The sequence below is a fragment of the Copidosoma floridanum genome, unplaced genomic scaffold, assembly GCF_036245765.1.
Source record: "Copidosoma floridanum isolate Cflo_tuat_1 unplaced genomic scaffold, Cflo_Japanese_pri ptg000030l, whole genome shotgun sequence".
Lineage (NCBI taxonomy): Eukaryota > Metazoa > Arthropoda > Insecta > Hymenoptera > Encyrtidae > Copidosoma > Copidosoma floridanum.
The window spans coordinates 9,685,685-9,711,809 of NW_028321907.1; the positions used below are offsets into that span (position 1 = coordinate 9,685,685).

Sequence of the window (26,125 nt, forward strand, 5' to 3'; positions counted from 1 at the left end):
GCAGTATTTGCATCCTGATTTTATTATACCGTTATTTATTTGAATATATTGTTATTCCTCAAACAGCTAAGAGCAGGGTTTCACGTTATGAACTACTAAATATGACAATGATTTCTACGATAAGAGAGTGAGAGAGAGACAGAGAGAAAGAGAGAGAGAGAGAGAGAAAAATCCCTTTGAGAGAGACAGAGTAAGCTTAGTAAATGTGTCAAAATCACTCAAATTAGGTAGACATAACTTGAAAAGTAACAACACGACTCCAAGTACTGCTTAAGGGGGCTCCAGCGAGCACTGGTACCAACCCGAAAACTATTCGGTTAGTTGGTATCACTTCTGTGAGTATATATCTATATATACGTGTATATATAAGCGAGCACCATCATCTATATATATGATGTGTCCGTACCTATGGTAAACAAACAGCAGCTTCTGTCACGTACAGAGCATTTTATCTAGAATTAGTTTTTTTGTGTTATAAAAAATGAAAGAAATCACACATCACTGTAAGAGTCATCAAGACTTGCAGGATGCTGAAATGATTTTGCAACAGCAAAAAAGAAATAAAAAAGTAATTGATGATAACAAACAAAAATTAATTGTATTAAAATGTATTATTAATGATAAGATAATTTATAAAATGGCCAAAGAATCGATATCAATAGAAGTATTAGTAGATGCATATAAAAAAGATCCTACAAATGGTATCACCTCATTATTATCTATGAGTGTAAATAATAAAGTAAGAGTTATTTCAAATAAAAAAATTATTGACGCAATTTTTGATAAAATAAAAAATAATTGCAGTTAAAATTTTTCAATGTTCTATTTTATTTAAAAAAAAAAATATGTGTAAGTAATCCATAGGAGAACACGATTAAAAAAGAGTTACAAATGACATGAAACTTATGTAAGTACTTGCAGTGTAATTCTGAAATATTCAAAAGCGCGCGCCTTACAAACAACAAGATGGCATCCCGTCATGACCCTGCTAATTCAATGACTTGATCAATACTTTACAAAATATCTCAAATATTTCCAGGGTTACCTATATTTTTGAAGGTACCATCTGAAAGCTGAGATGTTTTTCTATAAAACAGTTACAGTCCTGACATGTAACTCCTCAATTATTGTTAGAAAATACCGATGTTTTCACGTTGCTCCATGAGAGGCTATGTATAATGTACGAACTTTGAGAGCAAATATCTCAAAATTTTCCAGGGTTAGAGGGGTAAATCAGGACACCGTTGGAATCAGCGTGTTTTTATCTATCAATTAAGCTACCTGTGACCTCCTAACTCCTCCCGCTGGAGCCCCCTTAATGTTTACTATGCTCCAGTACCCGTACGTATACTAAATGTTAACTTGATATCAAACTTTCTGTGAATAAAATTCCTTTTAATGAAGAATTACGCTTTTATTATATTACTTCCTTGACACATGCGCAAAGGCCAACATAAACAGTGTATCACGTTCATAAGTTGTTACATCAAAACTTTTCGTGTGGTTGAAAAATCTTAGAAATCCAGAGATATGTGATACAGTAAATTCAATACATAATCACTTTTCAGTTTTCATTAAATTCACAGATCTTTTCTTCAACCGTAGAGATTACCTTAACATTTGTTCGCAACGAAGTGTTGGACTAAATAGGTACGTAACTTTTGCTCCGACTTTTTTTGATTTGGAGAATCCTTGCTAAGATAATCAGATTTACAGATAAAAATGACCCATGTGTTGGTATACTCATTCGTGCATTTAAATATATTGACGAAAAAACTAGGAACATGCAAAGTTTTTCTCGATTTTAGTACAGATGATTTGTCACTGATATATCATTATTGTTATTATTTTGTTTTTCGTTTCGTATAAAATATCCAATCTCATTCCAATACCCAAACAACGTAACTCACCATGTAAACTTTAATTATCTTGCTGAGAAAAAAAATCAAATTAGCAGAGCATCTAGCTCATCTCCAATTAGTAGGGTAACTCTTGTAAAGAATGATCTCCCACGAAAATAAAGAACCGCACGCGCTAGTGTGAAAAAGTGCAATAGAGCTGCTGTTGCAGGATACCCTACATATCTAGGGCTGGAGTAACAACACCAGAGATGGTACAGGAGAGTATGAGCAAGTACTCCTACGGCAACAGAAACGCCGTGTATTATATACCCATTGAACTTCAGGAAAGAGAAAGAGAAGGGGAAGGGGGGTATGGCAAAAGAAAGACGGGGACACTAGAGTCGCATTTCACCAGTAGCAGAGCGGCACGAGGAGGTGGATGAGTACGAGAAAAGCTCGGTAGCTCGGAGGAAACAAAAACCAGACTTCGGCGCTGACATCTCTCAGCAGCCGTAGCACCAGCACCTATACGCCTTCTCCACCCTCCTCCACCCTGCCAACGTATAACGTCACTTGCAGAGTATAATCAGGATTTGTAGCGAGGCCGAGGACCAGCCGGCAAGGGGAGGGTGGTTTTCTCTCACTTCGAAGCTCGAGCTCTCGACGACGACGTAGACGCTGGCAGTGGTGGTGGTGGTCGTAGTGGCGAAAGCATCACGTATACCACTCATTCGGCGCGTGCGAGAGCTAGGCGTTATTACGCGCGCGACAAGAACTCCGGGGCTCCATGATGAGCGAGGCCGTCGCTACCGAGCCAGAAGATACCGCCGTGATTTATGCGACAGCGACATCCACCGCTGCTGCTGCTACATCCAACGAACGAACCGGTCTCCTCTGCTGTTTCTCGCTTGCGAGCTTCCTCGAGAGAGAAAGAGAGAGAGAGGGTGGTATCAACGCGCGCGAACTCCCGACATTTCGCGTCCGCCCTCGCCGATCCTAGTTTTCTCTTTCGCCACCCCCACGTTGCCAGATTCTCGCTTAATGCTTCCGTGGTGTCGTTGTGTGTATATGCAATGTACTCGGTGCTCTGGTGACTACCGATCTCGATAACTTCGAGCGGCACCTCTGATGACTCTCCTTCCTGCCCCCTGACCTTTTCTACCAACGCGGCTCAACGCTAGAGATGAATAACTGTAGGATCGAGGTAATTAATTATGAACTGTTCTTTTCTTTTTCTATGGTGACGGTTTTTAATTTCTGGTGGAACCCCATGGTGTTACTCTTTTGACCGATGATACGAAGATGTATGTCGGTTTTTTCTTGTTTTTCTGGTGTACGTATTATATAGATGTCTTGGTAGAATCACTACAGCGTGTATTATTTATCGAATTCGCAGTTGAAGAATTTTTATCTTATCTTACTTTTTATGTTGTTTGCGGTGCATGATCTGTAATTGTCCTTACCAGATGTCTAGTGGCGCAACGTGTGGGATGAAATTTACATCGTTGCACGTTAATTAGGTCAGAGCAGAATTTAGACTCGCGATTTTAATAAATTCCATTCCTCGTAGATCATAAATACCGTCATCGTCGTTAACGAATATTATTAATGTGGGGAATAATTTTTGCCGCTCGCGGTTATTGATTTCCCGCGACGCCTCGTAAATCCTCGGGAGCACCGAAGCCTCATTCAAAACTCTCTCTTTCTCTCTCTGGCGAACCTTTATTTTAAGCATGACACATAAATAATGGACGCGCGCGAGCGCAAAGTATAAACCGGCTGTAAAACATGTACGTACACATGGACGTATCGAGAGCACATTGACAATAGATTATATGGATCATAAAGAAGAAAAAAAAAAAAAGTCAAGAGAACGATGTAGAAGAGGTCGAAGATCAGATTGAAAGGGACTCTGATTCTCGCGAATAGGATTCCCCGAGCCTTTTTCACGAAGAAACGCGTGATTCCCCGTATGCACATAGACGACATTGGAAATTCGATAGGAGGAGGGTACACGGGGCTGGGGGAAAAAAATATGTGTACGTAGGGTGCGAGTCGCGTGAAAAATCGAAGAGCCTGATTTGCCTCAGCTGCCGACATGAGAGTCGTACGTCAAACGTGAAATGTTATTTATTGGCAGCAGCTGACAGTCGAGAGCATTACTCTCTAAGCGCTTGTAGCTGGGCCTGTATGGTACACGAGTATGCATACATGAACTTCGGCCCCCTATAACTTTACACTTGCGAGCATTTTTCTTCTTTTTTTTTTTTTAGAGGATTTGTTGAGGCTAAAGAATTAGCGTGTACAAACTGCTTTTCAGAAAAACATTTTTTGCTGATTCTACTGACGGTAGTCATGATTCTTTGCAATAAATCTTTTTCTTTGTTAATAATGCCATTGACAATGAAGAAGGTGCAGATAACTCAACTTTCAACACAAAAGAAGTCAGCTTTGCTCAGCACATAAATAGTGTTAATTCGATTAATTAGGCCGAATGGTAGGGTAACTCAGATCTATGCTGGCAAATGTGATGTTAAATTGATCAAAGGACGGCAGGCTAATGAGAAGAATGAATACAAATAAAGACTAGCTGAGGACTGTGTGTTGATAACTTTTTTTTGTTCATAGTACTTTGACCAACCTTACCTTATACTATCACACATTTTCAAACCTTAGGCATCAAATTGCTTCTATCTAATTAAGTCTTCTTAAAAATCAATACTCAAGATGGGTGTTTAAAACATTTTTTTTTCATTGTTTGAGAAAATTTATACATTTTCTTAGAACGCTTGGAACAGAGATCCTTAACTTAACCTTGTACAGAGTTGAAAATGATCAGTCGAGTAATGTTTTTTTCTAGCAGTTACAGACATTAGAAATGCTAGGCTCAACCACGTGTCGTTACAGTCTCCAGAAAGATAACTCCTTACACTCGTTGATTTAAATATTGGTTATACCGCTGTTTGAATGTCGAGTTGTACTCTCTTTACTCGTTTTATATCGTGACGTTAATTTTTTTCCTTCTTCACTCCAACTAGTTATAAAGGAAAAAAACTAATCATTACACTTAACAAACATGGGTAGCAATTATTCGATAATAATAGTACATAATCGTGTATCTTAACATTTTACATTTAACAACCTTAAAAATACTCACACTCGATTTTAGATTCGAGTGAGTAATACATTTGGACAACATCCATCGTTGTTTCTACAGCTGTAAACCTATCGAGATACTTACCTCTGGCCTACATCACGTTTCGTATTCTCCAGCAAACTCCCGATTATTCTTCGACAACCCCCTTTTATTTCGGCCTTCTTTTCTTTTCAATCACCCATGCCTCTGCAAAGTCTCAATTCTTTATTCCTGACATTCTTCCCCACTAAGGTCGATGTCCCAGTAGTCGGTCATCTGGCTGATTTTTTCACTATAAATTTTCAAAACATATATAAATCGGGTAGCTGTTCAGACACTAAGCAATTACTCTTTCAATACAAGTTATTGTATAAACCCAATTGAAAATATAACGAAGGCCCATAAAAGAAAAAAAGTGACCGACTATTGGGACATTTCGTCTGCTTAAGTGAGAGAGTACTGGAACATCCACCTTACATTTTTTTTCCCCTTACTCACACTCCTTTCACTACTAAACTGACTCTTTAGTTGGTGTACCAGAGTCCAGTTAAAAGAATAAAGATTCATCCTCACCATTGCAATGAATAACGCACGAGACGTCCATCTTCCACCTCACGACTATGTCAATGTGTTGTATAAATAATAAGTTCGATGATAACCTGCTGCTCAAAATTCTAAACAAAATAACGAAGTTTAATAAGCTTGCCGTGATATATCACGATAATTAAAGCACCGGTGGAGCGGCGTAAATGAAATATATCCTAATACGGAGCAGGTAGTCCCGGGGACAGGCCAAAAAGCTAACGTTAAATCAAAAAACCACAAGACTCGCGGGGGAAGCCGGTCCGAGGTCCAGAGCGTGAAACACGCCTTTTATTACCACCAACCGGGCGCTCCCGCGACTGCAGTGACTCAAAATTTTCCTCCGATAAAAAACTCTGCGGCGAGTGCGCGCATCTCGAGGTGTATTTCTCTTGACTGCTGCTACTGCTCTCCCAGTTGCCAGGGTTTCCTTTGCTGTCACCAATAAGTCAAAGTTATCCTCTCGAAGAAAAATACCAGACGTTCGGAAAAAGAAGGCTAGCTCGCGCACTGCTGTAGCTGCTGTTGGTGATTTGTGGAGGCTAGCTACTGCTGTTGGCCATTGCTGCAACGAAACGGTCAGTCGTAAATATCCACGCAGGGAAGGAGTAGAGAGAAGAGATCTATGTACCTCTGCATGGAAGAAGCCACACCAGGTTCACAACCTTGTCGTCATTGTCGCGGTGGGGATAGACACATACCTCTAGATTATACACACAGATCAATTGAGATAAAGAGAGGGAGAGAGCAAGGAAAAGTGCCCAGCATCTTTTCATCAAGATAAGTGGATATGGGAGATGGAAGAGAGGAGAGAGCGAGAGAGCTAGAGAGAAGGAGAAAGTGACTTGAAAAATCTATTAAACTGCATAAATAAATCGTTTATAAAAAAATTCACAGAAATTGAAGCCTATTAACGTAGAAGGATACGTAAAATAAAAAAATAGAAATTCCGGTTCTCTTTAGTATGTAGGTACACATATTGTATAGATTAGATAAAAAAAGAGAACGAGTTGTTTAATAACGCGTGTAGAAAAATTAAAAGAAAACACTCCATAAAAAAAAAAACTCTATATGTTTGACCTACACCCCTACTCATTTGTCTAATGCAGCAGCAGTGCGTCACTGATTTCAAATTTTTTATCGATAACTAGCTCACTCACGTTACTTACTAACAAAAATCGAGCTCAGTTTTATTTTACACAGTTTATCACATTGATTTAAATGGCTTTTGATTATGACAAAAAAAATGATTAAAAAAACTTTTCAAACTAGAAATTTAATAAAAATTTTATTAGATGGCTATCAGATAAGTATCAGTGTTATTAGTATGTCGCTGAAAAATTATGAATATAATATATTTTATTTTTATTCATTTAGCTTTATTTATTTGATGGAGCTTACTAGTAGAAAACATAACCAACGTTAAAAAAATTATTAAATAAAAATTGTTAAATCATCTGCATATATTGGCCCTGCAACAGCCTACTCATTAGTAATTTTTGGAAAATATTTTCTTAAGGCCAATTGCTTAAATAATTATTTAATTTTTTTCAAGCGACATCATTAAAAAAGATTTCTTACCTTAATACAGCCCATGACCTTGTAACTGTTCATAACGATTTTTCATTTTGCAAAAAAAAATTAAAATGTGACTAAACTATTCTTGAATTTTATGTAACAGTGGTGGCTCAGAAATAAAATAAGCTTTTGTTTGCAGGTGTGCTTTAGTATATTCACATATGATTCGTAAAAAAAATTTTCCATCCTTAGTCTGTCGTAATAAATCTTATTAGTTACTACCATTTGACTTTTTCAATCAGACTGCACTACCGTAACCGTATCACAGCTTATCTCGAAAAAACAAGCAAACGATCGTATCATGCAAATTAAAAAAATTTTATTACGTGATATCACTTTCTCATAATGAATGAAACAAAAGAAATGCAATATATAGCGAGTAAATATGGTAGTATAAAGCATATTCCATTTAAAAGATAAAGCACAAACGGTTTTATCATCCCTACCACTTTATTTACTTCATTTAATCATCAATATTAAACGTTACAGATATTCGACTACTTATCCAGTGAAGAGCATCCGATCGTCAGTTTAATTCAAACTCTGGATTGTACCGCTTAGTTTATACCTTGGTGGATAATTTTTTTTTTTTTTTAAAGAAGATAAAGAACTAAGAAACTTGTGAATATTACCGATATGAGTGTATTTTAATTTGCAACCAAACATATATAAATTTTCTATAGAGAAAATGAAAATCACCATCTTATTGATAGTACTCTTCACACTATCCTTGGCATCAGAAAGCCGTGCTTATAGAATACTTGCAGTGTTTCCATATAATGGCAAAAGTCACAATATCTTTTTCGAAGCATTAATGAAAGGTTTGGCAAAACGTGGGCATCAGGTCGATGTTGTTACACATTTTCCACTAAAGAAGCCAGTGAAAAACTACAATGATATAATCAGTCTAGATGGAACCTTAGAAAGTGTCACGAATAATTTAACAATGGAATTTGTATTATTTATGAATGATGACTCCACGAATGTGATTTCAAATTTGTATGGAAATAGATTGTGCAGTTTTTTGGGACTCGATAGTATGCAGAAGCTGATGAAGAACCCTCCAAGGGATCCGCCTTACGATATTGTAATAGTTGAGGTAAGGTTTTAAAAAATCTTTAAGATTAAAGTTCAAACACAGTTTGCAACACCTACTAGAAAAGCCCATTATTGTAATTTACGTAGGTAGTATTCAAACCAGATCAATGCGCTCATAGAAGATTGTTTTTTAGCGTTAGAAAATGAAGATACAAGTATTTTTTTCAATAGATTTAAATACGTAGAGCTCAAAAAAAATCTATTTTGTTACGTCATTAATAGTAGATAATTTTTTTTTCAATTTGTACATTTCAAAAAATGAAAAATAATGCACATTTTTACATTTTTTTTAGGCATTTACTGCTAACTGTTACTTTGGTCTTGGATACATTTTCAAAGTTCCCGTTTTAGCTGTTTCTACGGCTGCCGAATATCCCTGGATAAGTGACTTTATTGGCAACGACGATAATCTTGCATATGTACCAAATACTTTTTACCACTCAATTGGCGAATTAAACTATTGGGGTCGTGTCGAGAATTTCGTTACATATTTTATGGAGTTGCGAAAATACCACTCTGCTACTGCTAAAATCCAAACAGAGGCTATGCGAAAATATTTAAGTTCGGATATACCTGACATCAGAGAAGTGGAGAAAAACGTCGCACTTACCCTTGTTAACATCAATCCGATTATTTCTGGAATCAAACCAATAACACCGTCACTAGTACAAGTAGCTGGTTTGCACATAGAAGAAAATGATGAAACCTTAAGTCCAGTAATTGTATAATTGTTTATATTTAATCTGTCACTTATTTTTTTCTCTTACCGTGCGTAGTTCATTCACCTAGTAGGGGGATCTAATGATCTCCGTAAGAAAGGTAAATCCTTTCTTGTATTTTATTTACTACTTTTTTTACATCGTTACATTACCTTGTACTCTTTTCCTAAATCGAGTCCCTAGTAAAGAGACTATCATAAAACCCAACTTTTCCGGTAAAACCATCTTTACCTCGAAATATTCTTACCTCACTTACATTTATCATTTGTTATGTGAAAGTGTTGAAAAAATGACGATTAGAAGGCAGAATAACCATCAGCTTATCTATTTGGCTGTCAAACATAAACATTATAGATATAGATTTAGATAACCCTCTACATAACGTACATATTATATTTATACACTTAATCGCCATCAGATGCAAGCTAATCACACTCGATCTCTCTGACTGTTATTTTTTAATACTTTCTCATTACACAAAGGCTTTTCAAATTTGCAGGGCAAACAAAAAATTAGAAACATAACGTGGAAGAATCTCTTGTGAAGAAGCCGTTGTCTGGGCTTAAAAAAAAATTAACCAGAGATTCTACTCTTCACCCCTAACTATGTCTCTGTGATAAATGCATTGAATTCTGACCCACATTAAATCTTACCAATTATAAGTCATGGTTTCTGAGTCGGAAACTAAGTGCAATTACTTTTAGGAATTGAAAGAGTGGATGGATGAAGGTAAAGATGGAGTGGTGTACTTCACGTTAGGATCAATGGTTTTAATTGAGACAATGCCTGTTGAGCAGTTAAAAGGTATTTTTTCGGCTTTGGAAAAAATAACACCTATCAGGGTATTAGTCAAAATAGTGGATAAGACTAAACTACCAAGTGGGCTACCAAAAAATGTCAAAACGCTGCCTTGGACTCCCCAGATACCACTTTTGGGTGAGAAGTGTTTTTAGTTATGAAATTTTTTGATAATTGAAATTTTTATTAATTTTTTAAAGATTATTATGTTTAAAATAAATGTAATTAGATTATAAACGACAAAGTAATACGAAATAAAAATTTAATTTAATTTAAAATGTGTTTAAAGCTCACCCAAATTTAAAGTTGTTCATCACACATGGTGGACTCGGTGGGCTTACAGAAGCTTTGCATTTTGGAGTTCCCATGATTGGGATTCCACTTTTCTCTGATCAGTTCCGCAACTGTAAACTATTTGTTGCCAAACAAATGATGGTAACAATCAGCTTGGAGGAATTATCTGAACAAACTCTTGATTCTGCTTTGCAAACTGTACTGTATGATCCTATTTACAAGTATGTATTGAGTAGAATATTAATATTTTTGGTTTAGGTTTAAACAGTTGACTAATGTAACGTAATTGCAGGGACAAGTCTGTGTACTACTCTAAACTTTTTCGGGATCGGCCAATGAGTCCAATGGATACTGCCAATTTCTGGATTGAACACGTTATCCGTAACGGTCCAGTTTTGCGATCTCCTGCCCTCAAATATACTTGGTGGCAGCTTGCTCTACTCGATGTTTACGCATTATTTTTATTTTCATTCATTCTTGCTCTCTTATTGGCTACTTTTATAATACGAATGATTTTAAAAACAATTCTCAAAATGGTCAGTCGTAATTATCATATCGAAACTAATAAAAAAAAAATTAAGTAAAATTTGTGGTGAATAAATCATATGGATGATACTATTGTATTTGATTGTACTTACAATACAAAAATTTTTAATACTGCATCTTTCACTGATACAGTAACGTTGCATGCACCTAATTGTACTGTTGAAGTAGTTGTTTTTGTCAGATGCACCACATAGACATAACGTTTTTGCAAAAATGTGCGTCATTACACTTAATGAATGCCGAATTTTCTATTATTCCATCTCATATTGGAGTTTGTACTCTATACCTAAGCTCCTATTAAAAATGCGTAACAAACGACTTCCTTATTGTTGTATTCCATAACTTGCCGTCAGAAAGTTTTTGATCTGTGATAAGAAAAGACGTTCCACGAGGATCAAAAAATTCGCTAAGAAAAAATAAATAGTTTTATCAGAATGATTTACAATTTTTTTTATTTATATTTTCGTTAAATTTTTTGTCTTTGTTTATTAATATTTAGATTTATTGAAGTGACTGTGTTTTCAAAAGAGAGAAAGCTTTCAAAATGTTACAAAAGACATTATTCTTTTTACTTTTTATAATTACTAGTCTTCATCAGTTCAGTGCGTATAGAATATTAGGGATTTTCCCATTAAATGGACGAAGTCATGAAATGATGTTTGAATCTCTCATGAAGGGTTTAGCAAGACGTGGCCATCAAGTTGACGTTGTAACACATTTTCCTCCAAAAAATCCACCAAAAAATTATAAAAATATTATCAATCTATCGGGCACAATGGAGAGTCTTGTCAATAACTTTACAATAGATTTTGTTTTGGGAATGGCTGACGACGTTGGAACTCATGTTGCCACTGTGTATGGCAACAGATTATGCCATCTTATGGGTTTAGAGGAGATGCAGAATCTTTTGAAAAATCCACCATCAAACCCACCTTATGATGTTCTTATTACTGAGGTAATATATATGTAATTTTCTCTGAATATCAATCTTTTTTTTTTTTTAATTGTTATTCTGCACTAAGCAATTAAAGTATGAATAAGTTGTTTGATGTATAATGAACCAGCTAGATAACTCTTTTTATAAATAAATGTAGCAAATGTAACTTAAATCGATATTCACTTTGTACATGTATAAAGTGATAAATCTTTAGCATTTACGTTATTACCATATTGTGAATTGATGATTTATTATGGTCGTGGTGTTTTTGTTACCCAGTCAACTCATCCAAACTATAATCAAGTAATATAAGTGGTTGTCGTACAAAGCAATTGTATGAATAAGATGTAAAATATAAGATTGATAAAGTACACTACATGTACGTACAATAACAGTTAATTAACGGCTGGATATATATGAAAATATGTTTTGCAGGCTTTTGGAGCAAATTGCTTTATGGGTATAGGACGCCACTTAAATATCCCAGTGATTGCGGCCTCATCAGCTATAGAATATCCTTGGGTGAGCGAATTTACAGGAAATAACGACAACTTAGCTGTCGTGCCTAATGCTTTGTACATGGCGTTCGGGCGAATGAGTTTTTGGCAACGTCTTAAAAACACACTTGTATACCACAATGAAATACGTAAATTTCAAAAATTAACCGAACACCCACAGACTGAGCTTATGAAGAAGTACATAAATTCTAGTACGCCGAACATTAGAGAAATCGAAAGAAGCGTGGCATTGACTTTGGTAAATAGTCATCCGATTATTTACGGTGTTAGGCCAGTTTTACCGACCGTTGTCGAAATTGGAGGCTTACACGTTGAAGAAAGTGAATCAACACTACCACAAGTAAAGTTTTGATTAATATGCGTTTCACTCCATTTTGAAATGTATTTTCTGTCGAATGAATGTCTATCTTGTAGTTCTAATGGTAGGATTTAAAGAAATGGATGGATGAAAGCAACAGTGGAGTCATTTACTTCACTTTTGGATCAATGGTATTGGTTGAAACACTACCAGAAGCAACATTGAAAACTTTATACAGATCTTTTGCTAAAATTGCACCAGTACGAATATTGACTAAAGTTGCAGATAAAAGCAAATTACCGCCTGGATTGCCAGAAAATGTTAAAACTTTACCTTGGATACCACAACAAGCAGTTCTAGGTAATATGGTTTTGTATAAACGTTTTGATTAATGTCAAAATAAAAAAAATAAAAAATCGTGGTGCAGTTCAAAACAAAGTAACAATATTTATTTGAAATTTAGAAGATCAACTGAGGTATGGTTATTAAGTCATTGATCGAGTAAAGAACTAACAGCTTTGTCATTTCTACACTAAATTTCATTATAATAAAATGAAAAAACTATTAAAAATTTTGAAATAAATTGTCATTTTACAGCTCACAATAACACGAAGGTATTTATGACCCATGGCGGGTTAATGGGAAGTCAGGAGGCACTTTATTATGGAGTACCAATGATTGGAGTTCCATTGTTTGCCGATCAACCTCGAAACGTGGAGGCGTTTGTGGCGAAAAATATGTCCATAAAGCTTCCATTGGCAGATTTTTCTGAAGAAAAGTTGGATGCCGTTTTTAAAGCCATTCTTTATGATCCAAAGTATACGTAAGTAAATCGTGTAACTAATAACTCAACAAGTGGATTTTTAAGATCAATTAACGTATCTGTAATATTTTTTACAATAGGAAATATGCAAAATATTACTCAAATCTATTTCGAGATCGACCGATTAGTGCAATGGACAGCGCTGTGTTTTGGGTTGAGTATGTCGCAAGAAATGGACCTAACGTACTGCGGCCACCTTCTTTGACCCTCACTTGGTGGCAGCTAGCCTTAATTGACGTTTACGGATTTATTTTTTTAGTCTTTATCGTAGTTAAATTCATGTTATTTTGTGCTATTAAGTTAGTCGTACAAAAATTATTATCATACTTTGAAACAAAGGAGAGCACAAAGAAAAAGTTATAAATTATCTTAAATGCTATTATATTATCTTACTATGTACGTCATTCGAGATCAGATACAAAATATTTGATTTTAAAAAATTAAAATAAAAATTTTTAATCATCAGTTATGTGTGTAAGCGTTTTTTTTACATAAAAACACGTATATAACAATTCAAATCTTTTTTTATTCTACCATTTAAAACTTTATACGAACCATTAATTAATAAATAAAATAATTGTATCTGCTCCACCAACTCGTTCTCCTTTCGTAATGGTTATCTAATCTTGATACCGTTCAGATACACGAGATCTTATCTACTTATCTTTTCCTCTGCTACTATTTCGTCTTATACCATCGCAGAAATTAAATCATGATGTTATGATGTTCGAAGTGAGTCTGAAATCACAAGTCGCGTCAGAGCCAAGCATCGCTTATTGTAAACCAGAAGCAGCGTGTGCAGTTCACGTGGTATGTCACAACTCGTGCGTTACAACGACAGCCTCGAGCATCTCTTTCGCTCTCGTGTGGAGAGCTAGGAATGCTTCTTCTACCGTAACGATATGCGATGCGCTGCGCTCAGTTATTCAGTGTGTTATTTCAGCCTACGCATTAATTAGTTTCTCGGAGTCAGCCGATGATGAAACAGACGAACACATTCAGTCCAACGAAGTTTGTTCGATGTCTCAATTGAAGTTTGATTTTTAATAAATATTCACGAGTTTTGTGTTCCGGAGTTAAAATGACTGTCATTCACAGTGTGGCCTTGTGCTTATTCGTTTCGATGTGCGTCTCCGTCGGCGAGTCGCACAGAATTTTAGCGGTTTTTCCCGTTAATGTGAAAAGCCACAACATAATGTTCGACGCTCTGATGAAAGGACTCGTCAAACGCGGACATGTCGTTGATACAATAACGCAGTACCCTTTGAAAAATCCACCTCCGAATTACAAAGTTGTCGTGGATCTTAGTGGGACTTTGCCGAACACCGTTAACAATTTTTCCATGGCTTTTGTCAACCAGTTCTTAACAACTGGAGGTACTCATAGCCTTGCTCATGTTTTGGGCAACACGGTGTGCAATCTTCTGGGATTAGAAGTGATGCAGACATTTATAAGGAATCTGTCCAAAGATGTGACTCATTACGACCTTGTTTTAACTGAGGTAGTTATGCCCAAATGATATCCAGAATTGGCAAAGCAAAAGAGTTTCTGTACCGAATGAGCTTATGCGTGTATGTAGAGATTGAGTGGTGTCTAAATATAAGCAAGTACATGATTGTCAAGTTCATTTCCACACATCTCGCATGTCAATGTCACGCTTAGTTGTACACGTGTCGCACGAGGAAAAATGCACACGCAACGTTATATGCATGATAAAAAACGATTAGCTCATGATAGAGATTTCCTGTTTTTATTGTCAAGTAAGCTTTTTTTCCTCGTTAAATTTTTAAACTATGGAAATTTGATAAAGTATTTTTAACAAAAATAATTGAACTAATTACATTTAAAATTATTGAAAAGCCAAAGGTACAAAAACGCAATTAACATTATCCTTAAAAAATCTTAATGTTTGGAAATTAATCACCATGAGTTTAAGGCGTTTGCAGCTCACTGTTACATGGGTTTCGGACACCTGCTTAAAGTACCCGTAGTTGCTGTTTCCTCAGCTATCGAATATCCATGGATCACCAACTTTATAGGGAACAACGATAATCCTTCTTTCGTGCCTGGGCCCGATCTATTTGTTTTTAAAGACCTAAATTTTTGGCAGCGATTGCAAAATATCTACTATTACTACGCAGATAATTATAGATTCAACAGCATTACCGAAAAAGTGCAGACGGACTTAATGAGGAAATATCTAAGTCCAGATATTCCAAGTGTACGAGAGATCGAAAAAAGTGTTGCTCTGTTGCTAGTCAATTCTCATCCAGTAATATTTGGCGTTAAGCCTGTAACGCCTGGGCTTGTACAAGTCGGTGGCTTGCACATAGAAGAGAAAGATGAATCAAAATTATCACTTGTATGTATAACAAATTTGATAATGAATATTTTCATCATATACTAAAAAATTATGTTGGCCTTAATTTTGGCTATATTTTTGTTGGTTTTTTTGTTAGCAAATCACATAAAAAGAAGTTTAATGCTATAGATGGTAAAAAAATAATACCAATGGCAATAACATTAATAATAGTAACGAAAATAATAATTCAAATGTCAATAATTATGATGATACACAATAGATAATAGCCATAATGATATTTTGAACTTGAACTTTACATACATTTTTATCAAGCAATATTTTTCCTCATTATTAAAAATAATGCAGTACTCGTAACAAACTTTATTGGTACATTTTTCGCTGGGGTTGAATGTTTCTAGCCAGCTTATAATTATAATTTTATAAGTCACATTTATTTTGATGTGCTTAGTAATGCGATGGGAGATTGTTTGAGCTAATCTGCTGATGATCGAAAGATAGTCCCCATCGAGTTTTTGAGAAAAAGAGCTCTCCTAGCTCACAGCTACTTGGTCTCTAGAAAATATTAATATAATTATTATTGCTTACTGTTTGTTTAACAGGAATTGAAAAAATGGTTGGATGAAAGCACGGATGGAGTGATTTATTTTTCATTTGGATCTATGGTTCTTATTGAGACACTTCCAGTAGACACACTCAAATCCATGTATGAGACTTTTTCTAAGCTAGCTCCAGTTCGAGTGTTGATGAGAATTGCCAATGAAAAAAAGCTACCACCAGGATTGCCGTCAAATGTCTTAATTAAACAGTGGATTCCTCAACAAGATGTTCTTGGTAATTGTATTTGGCACAATTAAAATATACGGATGAACTGTTTGTAAATCACAAATTTTCTTTCGACTTTCGGTCCACTTTTAGCTCATCCTAATATCAAAGTATTTGTGACCCATGGAGGGTTAATGGGAACCCAAGAAGCATTGTACCATGGAGTACCTATGGTCGGGATTCCATTGTTTAGTGATCAGCCGCGTAACGTAGCATCATTTGTTGATAAAAATATGGCGATTATGCTTGGCTTGGACGACCTAAAGACTGACATTTTTAGTAAAGCCTTAAATGCAATATTAACCGATCCTAAGTACAGGTATGTTAGGGTGAAAGAAATGTTGTTGGGTTTCGAGAATTTTAACAGCATTGATTTTCTTTTTAGAGAAAACGCTAAGTATTACTCGAAGTTGTTCAAGGACAGACCGATGAGTGCAATGGACACTGCAATCTTTTGGATAGAGTACGTCATTCGAAATGGTCCAAATACTTTAAAATCGCCTGCACTTAAGTTGTCATGGTGGCAGTTGACTCTTGTCGACATTTTTGGATTCATATTGTTGAATCTCATTTTTGGATGTTTATGTATATTTTACGTACTTAAGCTCCTACTGCAAAAGTCAAAGAGTGCAAGTGATAAAGTTAAAAAGCAGTGAAAGTAGTTTAAAGCTTTTAAGTTGGTTTGTCATCTGCATCAATTAAAATTTCATGTAATTTTATTATCACTCTTGTTATAAAAATAATTAATGAATTTCATTTTATAACTACGGTAAAAAAGATGGAACAAAAGATTTAGCAAAGATGAATATGTTGACATGTATTCCATAAAACTGCGTTGGTCCGTCTGGGTCGTACAATGCTGTCTACCTTACTTATTTTGCTACACCAGATATCTACCTGGTCAAACAGCACTCGATGCTATTTTGTATAAGATACTTTTCACCAAGTGAAAGTTGTGGTCTGATAAAAAGTTTACCTTCAACCATTATACCTTACGTTCTTTATTTCTGTCATCATTTGTCATTTTGAAATGCTACGTTGTGATAATTAAACTTTGTAATAGGGGCAGTAACACAAACAGGAAAATTTTTTTAATTCATAACAATTACTTTTAATTTCAGAAAAAACTATTTGTATCATAAAAATGTCACATTTATCATGTATGTATTAAACACAAATACTGTACATAAATAAGTATGGTTTTTATATTTAATACAGTTTTGATAAAAATCTTTGATAATTATGTCTATGATCTTTAAGTATTGTAACTATTTTCATTGTAATACAAAATAATTCAGTGCAAAAAAAATAGTATCACTTATCAATATAACGTATTTCAAGAGTATTTTGATAAGGTATCTTTCATAAAAAGTATCAGATTTTTTCTCATCACGATTAGTTTAAGCTGTAATACTGGGGGACTATGTTTCCAATTAAAATTGGACACACTTTAAACTTCGAAAGTAAAACCCTCAGCTCCCAACACTCATGAACTTCCAGTCAAAGAAGTCCGTATACATCTACGTTCAACAATTGGAAACCTGCAAGATCGACGTGACTTTGTCCCGATCTGGATCGCTGATCAAATTCATGATACCTGCACGTGCACAAACACGTCAGTACGAAAGACAGAAAGTGCACGAGAGTAAAAGAGAAGCAAGGAAAGGTGAAAAAAGTCGAGGCCCGCGCGCTTTCAGACTCCACCCCTCCCCTAAATCACTCATTCTTTAATAATAGACGGATCCCATTATAATACCCAAGATTTATACCAGCCATGGGTCCCCCCCTTTTTTTAAACCATAAATTCCACCCCTCTTTTCCATTGTTTCTCTCTCTCTCTCTCTCTCTCTCTCTCTCTCTCTCTGAGTTTTTTTTCAATTTTGCTCTTTATCTGGCCAATGGCTTCTCCATTAAGCACTACACGTTTATTTATCTCCGTCAGTCTTATGGTCTTAGCTTCTTGTTCATCTAATACAACGCCAATGACCGATACCACCCTAACGAGAAGATGCAGCAATCTTTCGTTGGGATCGACAAACTCACGCTCTCCATGCTTATTCGAGAAAAAGCAAAGCGTCGTAGCATCAATATCCTCGGCAGCTCCCCCCTTCGTGTACCACACACGCGATATCTGCCACTCGATTTGCAGAATCCAAAGCCTTAAATAATAAATCCGATAGACGCTCTCGCGCTCTGAATCGGCCTTTTCAATCTCACCGCGCCAGAGATACCCCCGGAGGATTTACAAGCCATCTCAAAGGACCCACGTGCACATGTATGCACAGATATGCACGCGTACAACGGCAAAGGCGCGCCCTCCGATGAATTATGATATCAAGTACATGCAGCGTCAACGGGCAGTCGTCGTCGTCGACGTCTTTTGAAAACCCCGAAGGAAAAGAGACGATGGAAGCGGCGTCTCGGTAACCGGACCTATAAATATACCGCCGCGAGCCGACAAATGTATAAATCCGAGGCTTTTTCCCATAGGGAGACGGGGCGCGCATTTTGACGTGACCGATGGCCCCGACGAAGGGCGTTGGACCCCCATTGCCCCTCGTTTCTACTTTCTATTTATTGCCGAATTAAACCGCGTCGCCGTTAATTTGCATGTGCACCGCACGCGCGCGTGTGTGCGCAATAAGCAAGTCGCTCCTCTGCGGTGCGTATACGTAGCCTTCACAGAGTGACGTTGAATAGCCAATGCGTTTATACGACTGCAATGTTACCGTAGACATACATTTTAAGATTTTGAATTTTTTTATCACCCCCCCCCCAGTTCTGATTTCGCACGAGTTCTGCTAGGATTTATCCAGTTGGCGAGTACTTGCGATGATAAATACTACACGAGCGGCGTAAAAACGAAGGACGCGCGCGAATCGATAAATAAAGGCGTTCACGGGGTGGAAAATAATTATCATTCAGCCGGCTTAGTCGTACCCGGGTGATTTAACGCTAATGGCGATTTCAGCGAATTTTTCATCTCCGAGGCGGCCAAAATGCTTTATTGGTCTGTCAATCGACAGTTGGTGTGCGTGTATGTATGGATGAACAAACGGATGACGAGCTGCGGGGGGATGTTTCGAAATACCGAATGGGTTGTGACGCGCCGGTCATACAGAGGGTATACTGAAGCGAGAGAGATAGAGGCTGCGGGTTTGGCTTCGAGGGACGCGTGTATAGGTGTACGCGAGCGAGAGAGAATGCGTTTGATTTATGCGACGCGACGGATTTTTATTGTAAGGTATATGTATACACGTGTGCGAGCTCTCGGCCTTTTGATGAATTTCCGAGTGATTTTCCGCTACATATGGCTCCCACCCCTTACCTTTGGCGTTTTGTGTCGCGAGATTATATGCAAAACTTGTGTCCTCGCCCTCTTTTCCCCCCTTATTCCTCGTCCAAGTTATTATGTGTGTACACACGTGGTTGTCGTTCTAACCGATATTCGATGGTTCTCCCTTTTTTTCCATTCCCGTCTCGATCAGGACCCGCAATGTGGTGATGATTGGCTTTTATGTTGCTGCTGTTGAGTTGGAAAAAAAAAAAATTTTTTTTCTTTCTCCGATCGCGAGCGAATTAAACGTCACGGGTCGTAAATTTGATGCGAGGGAGAACACGACTGATGCGCATTTGAGCTGTACACTTTTTTTCAAATTGTATTTTTCGTACTCAGATGTCGTGAAAAGTGATTTACGTGTGCTACACTGTATCGAATTATCGGTAGGGAAGAAAAAAAACTTTTTTCTTGGTGGGTTGCTTTTTCTAAAGAGGAAATTGATTTGTTCATCGTTTCATGGTCTACTTAAAAAAAAGTAACTGAATTTTTTTGAATGCTGAGGTTTTTCATATAATTTATAATTGTTGCACATTTTTTTGGTGCACTATCTATGTATCAAGTATTTGTGTAAGGGAAAAACTATAAAAATCTACATATAGACTTTAAAGATACCCAAAAATTGTGATGATGTTAAAGTGCCTTCAAAATTTTCCAAAGACTCCAAAAGTCTTGTAATGACTTTTAAATCTTGTACAGTCCTATTTGGTATTTGAGAGTCTCTACAATTTTACAATAAAAGTATACGAAAAAATTTTTAAAATGTCTAAGAATTTCGACGATTTTAAATATCTACTCAAAGATGTCTAAGTCATCAAAGAACTTTCATGACTTTAAAGCCTCTCAAAGTCCTCGAAAGACTAAGAAAGTCTTGACAAGATATCAGATTTAATATAAAAATTGTACCCCCGCATGGCCACTAATTTCCAAATCACTCGTCATTTGTCACAGTAAACTACGGCAAACCCAATGTGGAGGCGTACACCCAGAGAAACAAACCACGTTGCGGATACACAGGAGCGAACCGAGCTCGCGATCATTAGGGCCGCAAATCGGGTGCTACTTCATCTCGACGCCCTCCCTCTGCAAGACAAGCTCCGTGTATACACACCCCACGCCTCCAAGAGGCACAGTAGTCGGCCTCGGAGAGTATATCTCGATTGTAAGCTCGTGCTACATCTTTCGTATATATATATATATATATATATATATATATATATATATAGGTTGTACACGCGTATCCTTATCTCCGTTCGAGCACCTCCTGTGGGTACATGTACACGCGTATTAACGAGAGACAATTTACGCCTCTCTCCCCACTAGAAAATCGAAAATTCCTACACTGTGAATGCGTATGCCAATGACGCGCTTAAACACACATACAGCGAACGAGGAAAAAGAAAAGGACGAAAATAAAAGAGACGGAGAGCAAGAGAGGAGGAAAGAAAGTCGTGTACATAATATCGACCAGTTGAGATAGCTGCTTTTCGCCCAGAGCAGGATATCCCTACGAGAGTGTGCGAGTGTGTCCGTGTGTGTTACAACGGAGGACTTGCCTAGCGATCCGCGCCATAAATTAGCAATTATTTAATTTTCGTCGGAAAGAGAGGGAGAGCCCCGGGTCCTTAGACGGCTCTAAATCAGTCTCCGGGCGCGCGCAAAAAGCATAGATAACTATGACGCATGGCCGCGGGAAAGCGAGAGACGTTCTCGCGCCCTCCCCCCATCTCCCCTTCTCGTATCTCTCTCTCTCTCTCTTCCCGTACGTGTGTGTTTACCCGTTCGCCCCTTCTCTTTCTGCGTCCCTCGTGGAGCCGCTCAAACATGGGGTACGGCAAAGGTGTATCTCTACGTGTTTACTTGTGTTCATGCATTTGATGAATGTCGGGGTGACTTTTCTTGGCTCGACGCTTCTCCGTGGATCGCGCCTTGGCTTGGCCCTGGCATTACGCTCGGGTGGAAGAAACGAGTTGACGGTCCGGCTGTTGCAAATGGGGTTGGTTACTTTTATTTTTTTATTTTTTACGTAGAGTCATCTACAAGCATTGATCGTTCGAAATTGGGGAAAAATCAAGATGCACGCTACAGATAGAGGTAAAAGTGTAATTGAAAATTGAGGCCCGAATGGGCCGTGATTTATGGAAGGAATTCCTTTCCCGTACCCCTTTCTCTCCCGCGTGGGTGGAATAAATCAGATTAATGCGTTGAGTCAAGGGCCACCGCGAAAAGGACGAAAATTAAGTGTCAAAGCAGCGACAAACGAACGGCCAGTGTGTGCTTCGATTGTCACGTCCATTTGTGTATACGCGGTGATTGGTGTTTGCAGGTATGTATGCAGTGCTTAGGGGGTAACGGCGCATCATTGATAATTAGTATTCAAAAGTTCCAGTTTTTTGAGCTAAAAGATCATAGAAATCCACCAGACGGATTAACAAATTCAATTGTGCAAGCAAACATTCCAACTCCACCTCGGTGTAACGGTGGGCGTATCAAAGCATCGTAGCACCCTTGAGCAGGCCATTTCCTCGTCCACACACATATGTACGTGTATCTTCCTCTCTCGGAAAAAGCAACAGCTCCGAGCGAGATGGGGAACGAAAGGACGACCAAAGGACGACGACGACAACGTTGAGGCGTGCGGTGGCGAGCTAGAGGCAAGGCAGTAGCAGCAGCATTGCAGGGCACAATGGCAACTAGTTTTAATTACAAAGTAAGGTGAAGCGATCAATCATAATGATGTACGTGAGGCAGCAGTCACGACTCTCTCTCTGTCTCTTTCTCTCTGGGGTGATTATATACGTCCTGGAAGAGCGGCAGCCTTCCCTCGCTCCTTCGCTTTTCTCTCTTCCCTTTTTCGTCTCTCTCGTATATGCGCGAGAGGGGGAAGGGTGCCTCGTACACTTTGCGTATAATTTACTGGCGCTCCGCGATATATACCTGAAGTTATGCCCTCCATGCTGTCCTACCTCGCCACCCCCTGCTTCTGTTATATGGATGCGGTTTGCAGACGAACGTCGAGTCTTGGTTTTGATTTCACGCAAAGTCCGTAGTTTTCTATGTTGTAGGCATTGAGCCAGGTTTTTTTTATTTATTTTTTTTTTTTTCAAGAGAGAAAATTTGGGACTTTTTTTTAAAAGACATACACATATTTACGTTCAATAATAACGTTAGCAGTATACAACCTACAGTGTAAATAGATTACGTGTATGGCTGAAAATAATATGGTATAGCTCTTTTATCTAACTTTCAAGTGTTTAATTAAAAATTCTTTGACAGGACGGAAAAACTTATACTTAAGCCTATAGTATTGCCAACGTTTGATAAGTATTGCCACTGAGCTCGAATGCGTACATATATTTATTTATTTAGATCTATCTTAGAATGGTCAAGCGTGTATTTTTTTAATAAGATTTTTATTTATTTGATGTCGCTGAACTTGCGTCTATGGTGATTTAACTTTCCTGTCTGTGTGTGTTTGCGATAATGAATTTTATCTATGGAAAAGTCAAACTGGCTTTGGCGTGATTTGCAGGTTTAGGTGCATTCGTTAGGCAGAATGATAAGAACAATCAGTTTTGCCTCGTTGAAAGAGTACGTTTTAATTAGTGGAGAACTGGTTTGCAACGAGAATGGACATTCGCTGGTAATTATTAGCTTCAGTTTAATTTAAGCTATTGGTGGTTAAGTGTACACATTTGCAGATTTGCGTTTCGTGATGACAAAAAGAAAAACTTTACTACTGTAGGCTACTAGTGCATCAAAGGGGGGTGTTTATATTTGTCATGAATCGAAATAATTCGTCTTCATTTCGTCGATGATTCAAGACACGTTTAAAAAACGTCTTGCTAACATCAATCTATCCTGAAAATAGTAAGTTTTCTGAATAAACAACAAAACCTTCAAAGATAACAGAAAAACAAATATGTGCATCAACGTACCATAAGCTAAGCCCTGGCCGTCCAAGTAGTCCCCTCTTAAAATATGAACCCGACATTCGCTCCCCAGGCGCATGAATTTCAAATTGTCACCAACGTGCCGAGCTTCAAAAACGCTTGCTCCTCGCCTTAAACTTTGTCTCCTCACTTTGTACCCAACTTATTCCCCAACCCCCCGCATCTTCCTCTATTCGCCACTTCTCGAGCAAAGCTACTCGGCGAAGGGGCCTCGAAACTCGCAAAAGCGCAGTCATGAATACGCACGAGAGCTACAGTCAGGGAGCCAAAATGAGGACCGCATAACGACAAGAGCTTACACATATGACGGACAGAGGTAGAAAAATAAGGAAAAGAAGAACAAGAGTTATATACTTCTCGGTGGCCATCAAAGGAGGCGCAGCGTGACGAGTCACGACGGAGACCCGCTCCCTGTGTGGCTCGAGCAAATAACAGTCCCCCTCGTCTTTCCTCTTTTTTGTGGAACGCGAACCTCCCGTCTCCCTCCATACTTCTTCCTTTTCGAACGCCACAGCCTCGCGAGTCATTTGCGCAGCCTCCCTTTGCACGCGAGGGCCTTTTTTGCATCAACTCGGGCGACGGTAGCCGCAGCGAGACACGCGGCCCGTACGGTTCTTTCTTTTCATTTGGCGCCTGCACATTATACACTCGCCCTGCCCGCTCACGTGGCTGTTTAGTCGCGATCTCATTTGGCTCTTGCTAATTGAAATATGCTTTTTGCACGCCGGCAGGATGCGTGTCGAGGGGGACTTATGAATAAATTACTGGCGGCCTTTTTTCTTTCTTCTTTCCCAAGATTGGGATTTGGAAAATAACATCACAGCCAAATGGCCCGATGGAGTGATCTTGAAAAATCACGAGGGCCCAAAACACGAGTGGAGAATCGCTGTAGCTGATTCGGGAGACGTGGTGCGTGTGCGCTCTCGATCGCGTGACAAGCGGATGTCCGTCAGTCCAGCGAGACAAAGCGTAATTATTCCACGTGATTAGCCACATTGCGTGTATTTAGATCCGAGGAGAGCGAAAAGGGTTTTCCGACCCGGCTACGCGTATGCTTGTGCGGGGGGCACACTTGGCACCTCGATCGCGCGAGCGCGGCGGCAGCATTTAATTAAGTTCTTGATTTACAGGCAGCAAAAAACGAGGCCGGCCTTTTTTTCCCCTTTAAATTATTACAACGGACGTGGGTTTAAGTGAATCGCATCTAGATGTGATTTTTTCCGCGAGGCGGAGCTTTTCGCCGGAGCAAATTATTTACGGGGTAGGCAGGGAGAGAGAGAGAGGAGTGCATGTTGGGCCCGCGTGACAGAAATTAAATCTCACTTTTTACGATTCGCTGCTCTCCGTGTTTGTTTACCCGGAGCCGGCGCCGTAAAGATTGCGCGCGTGTGGTTGAATGACGTGGTTTCAGCTGCGAGTCGGGCGAATACATGACGCAATAAAACCTCGGCCGTAAATAAATGGACGTTTGTTCGTCTCTTTGTGCGTGGAGTGTGGGCAAGGTGTACTTGTCGGGACGTTTTTTCGCCATTTTTCGAGGGAGCAGTTATAGCGCTCTTGAGGTCTTCTGGAGAGAGAGAGAGAGAGAGAGAGAGAGAAATGATACTTTGGTCGATTTGACGTGCTCGGCGAGCAGCCCTTTTGCAGGAACATGGCACGATCGACCAGATCTCGTTTTACGGTATGGTTGTTTTAGTAGCCCATGAATTTCGGCGAGTCGCAACACCTTTTGTGCGATGAGATCGCGTTTAATGATAGAAAGAAGGGAAATGGTCCCTCACGCGTGAGATATGAAGATGCACGATTTTTAAGTAGCGTATCAGAATATAATCAAATCGAAACGGTAGAGTGATGATGTTACAAAAATAATTACTTACTTTGATTGTTTAAAAATTTACTGTCTTCAAAATGTATGTTACAACCTTAATTAATCAATTTAATAACTTTTCAGATTAGCACGTGCATCCTGGACCGAATTTTACACAAACTAGAATTCAATGAATTTTACGGACTGCTGCCTATTACTTCATTCAACAGGAGACGTGAAATAAGGTAGGAAAACTTAAAGTAGAAAAAAAAATTATAAAGTTATACAAATTTTAATTTAGTAAAAGGAACACTTGGGTATAAATTCGTGAAAAAACATGAAGCTCACCTAATTTGAATCATGAATGGTAGGAAATAGTAGAGTTTAAGCTGTACAACTTTTATCTACAACTTTTTTAATTTGATGAAATTCTGTCAGGATATTTTTTATCTCAAGATAACAAAAATCACACTGTAAATATTGTTTTCGTAATGGTGTGTAGAAAGTGCGTATTCACCTTTTAATCTTTGGACGTTTACCTGGTAAAACTACTAATGAAAAATGATACAAATGAAAACTCCTTCATAGCCACAACACTCATGCACAATATCTACGATATAATATTAGACCAAGCAAACGTCATATCTAGCATATTACGCGAATTTTTATGCTTAATTGTTTCCAGTCCAAAATTAAGACAAATTGTATTGGATGT

General features: G+C 38.0%; 3 protein-coding genes and 1 long non-coding RNA gene across 4 annotated transcripts in view; all 4 read left to right on the forward strand.

Moving 5' to 3' along the window:
* LOC149373467 (uncharacterized) overlaps positions 1–25,620 on the forward strand; it is a 101,586-nt gene extending 75,966 nt beyond the window's left edge. The window contains exon 3 of the long non-coding RNA XR_016293370.1: positions 25,555–25,620. This is a non-coding gene — a long non-coding RNA (uncharacterized LOC149373467). The remainder of the gene's footprint in view (positions 1–25,554) is intronic.
* Positions 7,798–10,925, forward strand: LOC149373469 (UDP-glucosyltransferase 2-like). The gene is made up of 5 exons (XM_089596809.1): positions 7,798–8,236; positions 8,529–8,951; positions 9,659–9,890; positions 10,042–10,267; positions 10,339–10,925. Exons 1-5 carry the CDS (start codon positions 7,826–7,828, stop codon positions 10,628–10,630), a joined length of 1,584 nt encoding a protein of 527 aa, XP_089452935.1. The 5' UTR covers positions 7,798–7,825; the 3' UTR covers positions 10,631–10,925.
* Positions 11,067–13,531, forward strand: LOC106639852 (UDP-glucosyltransferase 2-like). Its single transcript, XM_023390075.2, has 5 exons — positions 11,067–11,547; positions 11,965–12,387; positions 12,474–12,705; positions 12,943–13,168; positions 13,249–13,531. Exons 1-5 carry the CDS (start codon positions 11,137–11,139, stop codon positions 13,529–13,531), a joined length of 1,575 nt encoding a protein of 524 aa, XP_023245843.2. The 5' UTR covers positions 11,067–11,136.
* Positions 13,994–17,425, forward strand: LOC111643033 (UDP-glucosyltransferase 2-like). Its single transcript, XM_023390088.2, has 5 exons — positions 13,994–14,669; positions 15,105–15,530; positions 16,091–16,322; positions 16,407–16,632; positions 16,699–17,425. Exons 1-5 carry the CDS (start codon positions 14,250–14,252, stop codon positions 16,967–16,969), a joined length of 1,575 nt encoding a protein of 524 aa, XP_023245856.2. The 5' UTR covers positions 13,994–14,249; the 3' UTR covers positions 16,970–17,425.
* Positions 25,621–26,125: the final 505 nt, after the last annotated feature.

Coding starts and splice junctions, on each gene's coding strand:
- LOC111643033 (XM_023390088.2), top strand. CDS start 14,250: ATGACTGTCATTCACAGTGTGGCCTTGTGCTTATTCGTTTCGATGTGC. Junction 16,323..16,406: donor TCCTCAACAAGATGTTCTTG/GTAATTGTATTT, acceptor GTCCACTTTTAG/CTCATCCTAATATCAAAGTA. Junction 16,633..16,698: donor TTAACCGATCCTAAGTACAG/GTATGTTAGGGT, acceptor TTTTCTTTTTAG/AGAAAACGCTAAGTATTACT.
- LOC106639852 (XM_023390075.2), top strand. CDS start 11,137: ATGTTACAAAAGACATTATTCTTTTTACTTTTTATAATTACTAGTCTT. Junction 11,548..11,964: donor ATGATGTTCTTATTACTGAG/GTAATATATATG, acceptor TATGTTTTGCAG/GCTTTTGGAGCAAATTGCTT. Junction 13,169..13,248: donor CTTTATGATCCAAAGTATAC/GTAAGTAAATCG, acceptor TTTTTACAATAG/GAAATATGCAAAATATTACT.
- LOC149373469 (XM_089596809.1), top strand. CDS start 7,826: ATGAAAATCACCATCTTATTGATAGTACTCTTCACACTATCCTTGGCA. Junction 8,237..8,528: donor ACGATATTGTAATAGTTGAG/GTAAGGTTTTAA, acceptor CATTTTTTTTAG/GCATTTACTGCTAACTGTTA. Junction 10,268..10,338: donor CTGTATGATCCTATTTACAA/GTATGTATTGAG, acceptor ACGTAATTGCAG/GGACAAGTCTGTGTACTACT.